This window comes from Orycteropus afer, unplaced genomic scaffold (genome assembly GCF_000298275.1).
Source record: "Orycteropus afer afer isolate SDZICR_OR568_19922 unplaced genomic scaffold, OryAfe1.0 scaffold00130, whole genome shotgun sequence".
NCBI lineage: Eukaryota > Metazoa > Chordata > Mammalia > Tubulidentata > Orycteropodidae > Orycteropus > Orycteropus afer.
Window position 1 is genome coordinate 698,347 of NW_006921717.1, and position 8,806 is coordinate 707,152.

At 54.2% G+C, this 8,806-nt stretch overlaps 1 protein-coding gene across 1 annotated transcript in view; it reads left to right on the top strand.

Moving 5' to 3' along the window:
* Positions 1 to 8,806, top strand: part of CPT1A (carnitine palmitoyltransferase 1A) — a 76,246-nt gene that overhangs the window by 55,574 nt on the left and 11,866 nt on the right. The window contains exons 11-13 of the mRNA XM_042781508.1: positions 2,167 to 2,375; positions 3,846 to 3,962; positions 5,990 to 6,154. Of these exons, the coding sequence (XP_042637442.1) occupies positions 2,167 to 2,375; positions 3,846 to 3,962; positions 5,990 to 6,154 (491 nt within the window). The remainder of the gene's footprint in view (positions 1 to 2,166; positions 2,376 to 3,845; positions 3,963 to 5,989; positions 6,155 to 8,806) is intronic.

Sequence of the window (8,806 nt, forward strand, 5' to 3'; positions counted from 1 at the left end):
CAGTAAACCAATGCACACAATGAGCTGGCGGCCGGCTGCCCCAGGGAGGCAGTGATTCCGGCCAGAGGCAGAGCCGACCTGACCTGAAATCAGCAAGTCCTTCCTTCGTGTCTATTTCCTGATTTTTCCTTGCTCCCGAATTTTCGGCCAAAGGGCAGCAAGTGGATTGAAATCTTGGTTTGCAAAAATACCTTTTACCATATCATTTTTTCTTTCTCTCTCTTTGGAAAATGCACTTGGTTTCAGAGCTGGTTTGGGTTTGCAGAAAATCTGAACAGAGAGCCCCATGAACCTCCTCACCCCCGTGAGTTAGCCTAAAGATGGTTTTGAGGGGCACTTACAGTTAGGGGTTGAAAGAATACCTCAGGGCAGTAGTTCTGTGGCTTCAGGCAGCCTAGAATTTTTAATAATTTGAAGTTCTGTTGCACATTTTTCTCTCTTTTGAGCAAGATTCGTCTGTCGTGGCCATGATCAAGGGATCTAGAACAGGACCTCTCTCTTCCAGGACCTTGGCACATGCTCACTCCTCTGTCCGGAACGCTCTTTCCCCATCTTCCTTTGGTTTCTGATGCCTCTTCCTTGAGGATTCAGCTTGACCCCATTTCTCAGGAAGTAACTCTCTCCCAGCATTCTTCCTCAAGGGCGGCGAGGGGTCCACGCATTCTTTGGCCAGTGGTCTCAACTGTCTTACCTCTCAACTGTCTTACCTCCAGCTGGGGTCTTGGCAAAAACCTCACCACTGCTGCTCCAGGCACAAGAGGTTCTCTGTGTTAGGAAGGGGACCAGGAGGAAAGGCCACATGCTCCACCCTTAAGACGTTGGTGTGGCCCTGAGGCGTTAACACAAGTTGGAAGCAGCGCACGTTCAAGGGCCCTTAACCAGCGCAGAGCTCTTGGCTGAGCGACAAAACCTTAGGGAGCCTTTCGGCTGAACACCCAGTGAGGATCAGCCAGCCCCGGGCATGTGAAGTCTCCTTGCACAGAGTCCTGGCCCAGGCCCGTTGCATCCCGTCACAGGGACTTTCCGAGTAACGAGCATGGAGGAGCTGTCTTTGGAAAAGGAGGGAGTGCAGTGCAGATCACGCACTGACTGGGTGACACAGGGAAAGCCATCAACCAGAGGTGTTTTTCGGACACTGTCAGTCAGGGTTTTCATTTAAGTACGAGCAGACCCGGACATCCTGCAGGTTCACTTCTAGACCACCTCACAGTCGGGCAAGGGAGTCACGTCACTGTTTTGTTAAAAGTTACGTTTACACCACACTAATGCATTGCTGTACATCAGCATGTTGGAAAAGTTTGAAACATTGCAAGAATTACTGAACGTGACACAGAGACACAGAGTGAGAGCAGCTGTTGGAGAAATGGCGCCCACAGACTGCTTGATGCGGGGTTCCCACAGTCCTCCCGTTTGTAGGAAGGGCAGTAAAGCGAAATGCAGTGAAACAGCGTTAGCCTGGACTCTGGAGAGAAGAGTGAGGAATTTACCCTTAGATGAGAGCGGCCAGTGCCCGGCTGACAGAGTGGCTGTGGCTGCAGGGCCCCTGGGCGGGAGCGCCGTGTGCCAACCTTGATGGGAACTGACCCATTAACACAGGGTCTGGCAAGCAGCGCAATCCCGCAGAAAGACCCGATCTTGTCAAAATCGAGTCCTGTTTGCTCGCCATGCATCTCTGTTGTGGGCGGGTGCTGGGCTGTCTGGCAGCGCCCTGGAGCACGACTCGACCTGCTCTGGGTGAACAAACACGTCTGTGCGTCAGGGCTGCACCCGCCATGCTCTAGCGTGCTGGGACCTCGCCCCCTCACATTCCCTCAATGCAGGCAGCCCGGGCCTCTTGCTTTCCCACACTGGTGGCCCCGCCCCCTCATGGTCCCTCTATGCTGTCGGCCCCGCCCCCTAGCTTTCCCACACTGGCGATCCCGCCCCCTCACATTCCCTCTATGTGGGAAGCCCCGCCCCTTCGTGCCGACCCCGCCCCCACGCTCCTCCCCGCGGCTCGCCCCGGCCCGCCTCCAGGCTCAAGCGATCTCATAACGGTGTTGCATCAGCCACTGACAATTAAATTCCCTGAGGATAAGGATCCTTTCCATGTTTTTTTTCCCCCAAAAGTACAGTTCGGTGGTTTTTAGGGCCTCACAAGGTTGTGCAAGCTCGTTGTTGGTGTAGGTGCCGCGGATGACAGAAGGAAGCAGGACGGGTCCTGCTCCGTGCGCACGGCCGTTGCTTGTTTGCGCCCAGAGCCTGTGGTTGCAGCCCGTCAGTCCATCTCCGGGGGGACTCTCTTCTCGCTGACCCTCTGCTGTACCAAGAATGGCGCCCTTCTCCAGGGACTTGTCCCTCCTGCTAGCATGGCCAATGTCAGGGGCATGCCCGCTGTACTGGGCAGCAGTGGGATGTGGTGCGACTTCATGGCTCTCCAGTCCTAGAACACTGTAATCCCCCAGGAGGAAGCCCCGTCCGGGCCCCCAGCCCCTGGTACCCTCTGATGTACCTTCTGGGTCTCTGAATGCCCGTTCGGGCACTGCGTGTCAGTGGCGTCATGGTGTTTGTCCTCTGGGTCTGGCTTTTTTCACTCAGCCTCAGCCTTCGGGCTTCAGCCACATGGAAGCATGCATCAGAACTCTGTGTCCTTGCACTGTTGTACAGGTAGGCTCCGTTGAGTTCACCGTTCATCCGTGCATGACATTTGGGTGGTTTCCTGGTTCTGGCTGCTATGGGGGGAGCTCTGGGGGCAGAGTGCATAAGGCACTTGACTGCCAACCAGAAGGCTGGAGGTTCAAACCCACCAGCCACTCCTCGGAAGGAAGACTGGGCAATCTACTTCCATAGAGATACTGCCTGGGAAACCTAAGAGCCATTATGATTCAGAATTGACTCAAAGGCCGTGAGTTTGGTTGGGGGTTTTTTTGGGTGCTCTGGACGTCTGTGTGCATGTTGCGTGATCGTGTGCTTTTACTCCTCCTGGTGCACACCTGGGAGTGGAATTCCTGGGTCACGTGGTCATTCTGTGTGTCATGTTTGAGGAAGGGCGGGAATTCTCTCTTTTAACACCTCTCACTGGTGCCAGAGGGCTGTTCACCGCAGTAGACTCTCAACAAACGTGTTCCATGAAGTGGTGTAACTGTCACCTGTGGGAAGAGAGGTCCCACACCTGCGTGCAGGCCTTGCTGGCCAAGGAGCGGGAACGTGGCCGAGCCCGCTCCCGTCTGAGGCCCAGTTTCCTCACTTGTAAAACTGAATGATGGTTTCCCGTACGGGCTCGTTGTCACACTGGTGCTCGAGGAGCCGGGGCCCTTGGAAGGCTCAGTGGGACCCCATCTTGTGTGTTTGCATCAGGCGCTCTCCGCTGGAAGCCTGGCTGCCCGCTCTTGCGCGTCGTGTGGCCCCGTGCAAGCTGTCACGCCCCCGGGTCTCATTGTCTCACCTTGGAGAGGTCTGCTTCATTAGGTGGCTGTGAACAAAAAAACCACCAAAAGTCAGGTGCTACGGAGCTCATCCTGACGCCAGTGACCCCTGTGTGAGAGTAAAGTGTGCCCCGGAGGGCTCTCAGTGGCTGGTTTTTCCGGCTAGATCACCAGCCTGTCCCCCAAGGAACCTCTGGGTGGACTTGACCTTCCACCCCTTGGTTAGCAGCTGCTCGACTTCTCTGCTTGTAGCACGCAGGGCCTCCACCTGCTGTGGGGCTGCGAGGAGCTGCTAAGCCTGCTGTAAGCAGTGTGTCCGTAGAGACTGTTAGGTCTTTGTACTGTCCCTGTAGTGGGGAGAATGTGTCTATTTCTCAAGGTCAGATGCATTTTATAAACGTCAGTCTTTCCTGCGTTTACGACCTGTCTTCTGTTTTACAGTACGTCATGGCCACCGACAGCTTCCAGCTAGGCTATGCAGAGGATGGGCACTGTAAAGGGGACACCAACCCGAACATCCCGTACCCCACCAGGCTGCAGTGGGAGATCCCAGAGGAGGTGAGTCTGTGGACAGCTGAGCAGTTCGCACTTCCCGGGTGGGAGATGGATTTCAATCTTGGCACCCAGCTTCCCGGCAGGACCTCTGTATGTTCGGGAGCGCGGCTGAAGCCCTTGGAGACGGGACTTTGTCCACCTGGGGAATTTTGTCCGGGGCCTTGGTGCTGCTGCTGCTCCTGTTAGCATCCAGCGGGAGCTTCAGTCCCTGTTCCTTCTTGTGTCTTGAGCTTCCGGCTAAGCGTGTAGTGACTGTTGCAGCTCAAACTTGGCTGAGCAGCCCCGTTGCTGCCAGTCGGTTCCGGCTCTCGGGGCCCCGTGTGTCAGAGCAGAGCTGGGGTCCACAGGGTTGGCAAGGCTGACTTTTCGGAAAGAGAGCGCCAGGCCTTTCTTCCGAGGGGCCTCGGGGTGGGTTCGAGCGCCAGCCTTTCTCGGCGAGTAGACGAGGGTTTAACTAACTATCTGTGCCACCCAGAGTCCTCTCAGACTCAGTTAGACGTGTAAGATGTTCAAAAGGAAAAACTAAAAAAAACCCCATCAAAGCCAAATATAATCTCGTAGTTTAGAGTTGTAATATTTTAAGTCACTAATTTGGAATTTTTACAGCTTAATATCTTTTTTGTTTTTGTTCCTTTGGGGTAAGCTGTTAGGCCGGAGCCCTTAGGAATCTTAGGCTGGGAACCACTGATTCCTGGGTCATCCAAGCAGGCATTTCTGAGGCCCACAGACTCTTCTTGGGTCTGTACGATCCTGGGCGTCGTGCTGCCGTCCCCCGGCCTGTGTCTGCTTGTCCTCGGGCCCCGTGTGGTGTGGGCTCCGCAGAGAGGGCACCTCCACGGGAGCACTCGGGCTCAGGACCCTGTGGCTGAGCACGTACCATTTCATTTTAAAACCGGCCCCACAGTTGCCACCTGAACCAACCACGGGCTTCAGTAAACCACACCCATGACTCCTCGGGATGCCCTTTGGGGTCTGTCTTCGTTTCTGGGGCCGTTGCAGCAAGCATACCACAGAAGTTCAGGTTCTCACGGTTCCAAAGGTTGGGCGTCTAGATTTGGGCAAAGGCTCACTGTCGGCTCTGGGGGCGCGTCCTCGCCTGCTCAGCTCCTGTGCCTCTGTCCTTGGTGATCTCCTTAAAGGCCCACTGTTGGTTCTGGTGGCGTGGTGCCTAAGGTACTAGCCTGCTAACCAGAAGGCAGTTCAAACCCACCAGCCACTCCTCGGAAGGAAGGTTGGGCAATCTACTCCGTAGTGATACTGCCTCGGAAACCCAAGGAGGGGTCGCTATGAGTCGGGTCCAACTTGACAGCACGTAACAACAACAACTCTCGGCTCTGGGGGAGTGTCCTCACCCAATCAGCTTCTGTGCCTCCAACCCTGACTGTCTTCTTGAGACATGGCATCTCCCTTCCGTCATCTGTGCTCCTTGACTTCCTTGTCAAACTGCTCTCTCATCTCAAAACACACCCTACACCGCCTGCTCACCATGCCTCCTTATGGTCAAGCGATTATTACAGTAACACCCCCTTAGGATCATACTGAGGAGGGCTCTGTTCCCAGACGGGATCATAACCGCAGGTGTGGTAGAATTTACAACACGAGGAATTGGAGGACATACTTCAGTCTGTAATGGGGTCTCACTGGGAGCTGGGAGGCCCCAGTCTCCTAAGCTGTCTTCTGACCACTTGGGGCCCCTCACCGCTCCTTGGGGTGCCATGTGTGAAACCTACTGAGGCCCCTGGATAACCTTTCTGGAAAGAACTGTGAAGGAAACGTGACACGCGTGTTCCTCAGTAACAGCTTTACCTCAGTGTCTCTGGCTTCTGACCGCCTCCCCCACGAGTAAAGCTGCTGCTTTTTCACACTGTCTCCTAGCATCTGACTGACCCTGGGGTTGTCGTGCTTGCCCCCTGCCCCCACGAGTAAAACTGTTACCTGTTTTCTGCGCAGTCTCCTAGCTTCTGACTGACTCTGGTCATATGAACCTGTCTCCTCTTTGTGAGTAAAACTGCCTCTTCTTTTTTTCCAAGTGTCAAGAGGTGATAGAGATGTCCCTGAACACCGCGAATCTTCTGGCCGATGATGTGGATTTTCACTCTTTCCCATTTAACGCTTTTGGCAAAAGCGCAATCAAGAGGTGCCGCACGAGCCCTGATGCCTTTGTCCAGCTCGCCCTGCAGTTGGCGCATTACAAGGTGAAGACGTGAGCCTTGGGGTTCCCTGAGCACACGCCCGGGCCGTTTACCTGGGAGGTGGGAAGGGCCTGAGACCCGGCCCAGGTAGGGTGGCTGCTCGCGCTAGAAGCCCAGTCTCCTGGGTCTTCAGTGCCCACTGGGGTCTCCACACGCAGGCCGGGGTCTGCAGAGGCCCTTCTGGGCTGTAGTAGGTTTCCTGTGTGACACAGATCAGAGGGGAGAACCTGGGAGGTTCAAGCAGAGTGAGACCTCATCACACCCGAGGCAGAGAGAGAGACCTTGAGAGGAGCCCTGAGCCCTTACCGGCTCTTTTTACAGCTCGGCGGTGCTAAGGTGTAGACCGTCCTGCACTGACAGTCATACGGACGTAACAAAGGAACCCTGTGTCCAAGCAGGATGGTGTCCACGGGAAGGGGTTAGGACTCCAGCACAGAATTGTCAGGGACAGAGTTCAAGCCATTACTGCCTTTGACCTTGGTTTTCCAGCCCTTGTTTTCTCAGTTGTTCCTCCTCCGTGAACAAAAACTCAATGCTCCTAAGGTTCCTATCTCTTCTTAAGAGTGGCTGTTGCAGATTTAATCCCATGTAGATCTTAAAGGACTATAATGTTCAGGGCAGAGGTTTTCATAAGGTAAGCTAAACTACTACTTGGTTTTAAGAAGACCTTAGGAAAAAGAGATGTCTTAGGCTGAGTTCTCCAGAGAAGCAAAACCAGTGAAGTATATAGATCAACACACACATATGTAGAGAGAGAAGTGGGGAGCGGGAGGGGGAGGTATTGGTTTAGTCAAGGAAATGGCTCATGTGGGGTGGACACTGGCAGGTCCCCAATATGTGGGTCAAGCGTCAGACAGGAGGTTTCTCCTGGTTCATGTGGTTGCAAGGGCTGATTCACCCACAGTCGGCAGGTCAGATGGCAGGCTGCTGGCTCAGAGGGCTGCAGAAGCTGGCAGATCCCAGAATCAGCAGGTCAGGCGACAGGCTGCTAACCCGAGTCCCAAGCACAAGAGGTCAGATGATGACAAGCCGGATGCAGGATCCCAGAGCAAGGGAGAGCCTTGCCAGAGCATCCGTGTATGTGCTGGGTGTGGTCACACCCCCAGGAAACCTCTTACATCAGAGTAAGGGTGGGGCTTGGATAAGGGTGGGACTTGAGGGAGGTGTGACTTGAGGGAGGGCGTGGCTGGTTGATGTATAAATCCTGCCTTGTCAACACATAAAGCTTAGGATTTACAATACGTCAAATGGAGGATAATTACATCAGATCACAAAATGGAGAACAGTTATGTAATACTGGGAATCCTGGCCTAGCCGGGTTGACACACGACCTTAACCATCATGTGTGTAAGTGTTGATCCCAGATAAACTAAAAAACCAAACCTGTTGCTGTCAGATCGGTCCCGCCCCACGGCAAGCCCATGTAGAGCCGTGCTCCGTAGTTTTTTCCTGGCTGTAATCCTGGCTTCTGCAGTGCCACTAGGGGGGTTTGAACTGCCACACTTTACCCAGCGACCGAGCATAAACCCCTTGTGCCACCCCGGCTCCTAGAGTGGAGCCAGCAGACCTAGAGTCTGTGTGAAGTAGGTGATGCCACGGTTCTTAAGGAAGACGTAACAGTCATGAAGCCTCGATTTTCCCTTGATGCTCCCTGAAACACAGCAACCAAGTGCAGGTGGACAGAAGCAGATTGTGCGAGCCTCACCTTTATCCACTGAGGGAGCGAGTGATGGGTACAATCTGGGTGGATGGACAGGTGGGCCTGCCCTGGGCAGTCTTGGTGGATGAACAGGTGGAGCCTATGACGGGTACAGTCTCAGTGGATGGACAGGTGGGCCTGCCACAGGCACAGTCTTAATGGGACCCGCCATGGTCACAGTCTTTGTGGAGAGGCAGATGGTGCTCGCTGTGGGCAGTCTTGGTGGATGGACAGGTGGAATCCACTTTGGGCACAGTCTCGGTAGGGCCCACCATTAATGGTACAGTCTCAGTGGATGGACAGGTGGGGCCTGCCACAGGCCCAGTGCTGACAGTGCTGAGAGCTTTACAGGAGTCGGTTCCCCCCCTGCATGGCAGCTCTGAGGGGGTTCGTCTTTACCTCCACCTTACAGGTCGATGTCTTACCTGAGATCTCCAGCAAGTCAGAGGCAAGGCTGAGTTTTACTAAGCAGGTTAATTCTAGAACCCATGTCTTCAACTGTTATGCTACAGTGAAAGCATTTTGCTACACACTCATACATACAACCATGTGGGAATGGCCTACTTGGCCATAAACAGAGGAATGTGTGTGGTCCGTCCATATAATGAGCATCACCCGGCCATAAAGAGAATTGAAGTCCTGATACAGCTGCCACACAGATGGCCCTTGAAAACATGATGCTTAGTGAGAGAACGTGGACACCAAGGGACAAGCAGTTTCTGGTGCTGTTGATAGGAAATGTCGGGAATAGCAAATACGTAGAAGAGACTGAAGTTTATTAGTGGCCGCCAGGAAGGGGACTCACTGCTCAGAGGACACTGAGCTTTTGCTAAGGGTGATGGGAAATGTAGAACCAACGGTGGTCATGGTTGAACGACTGTGATAACCTGACGTCCCTGGACGGTCCATGGGAAGGGTGTTGCAATGGCCAGTGGTTGGTTAGCCGTGTGTTTCCT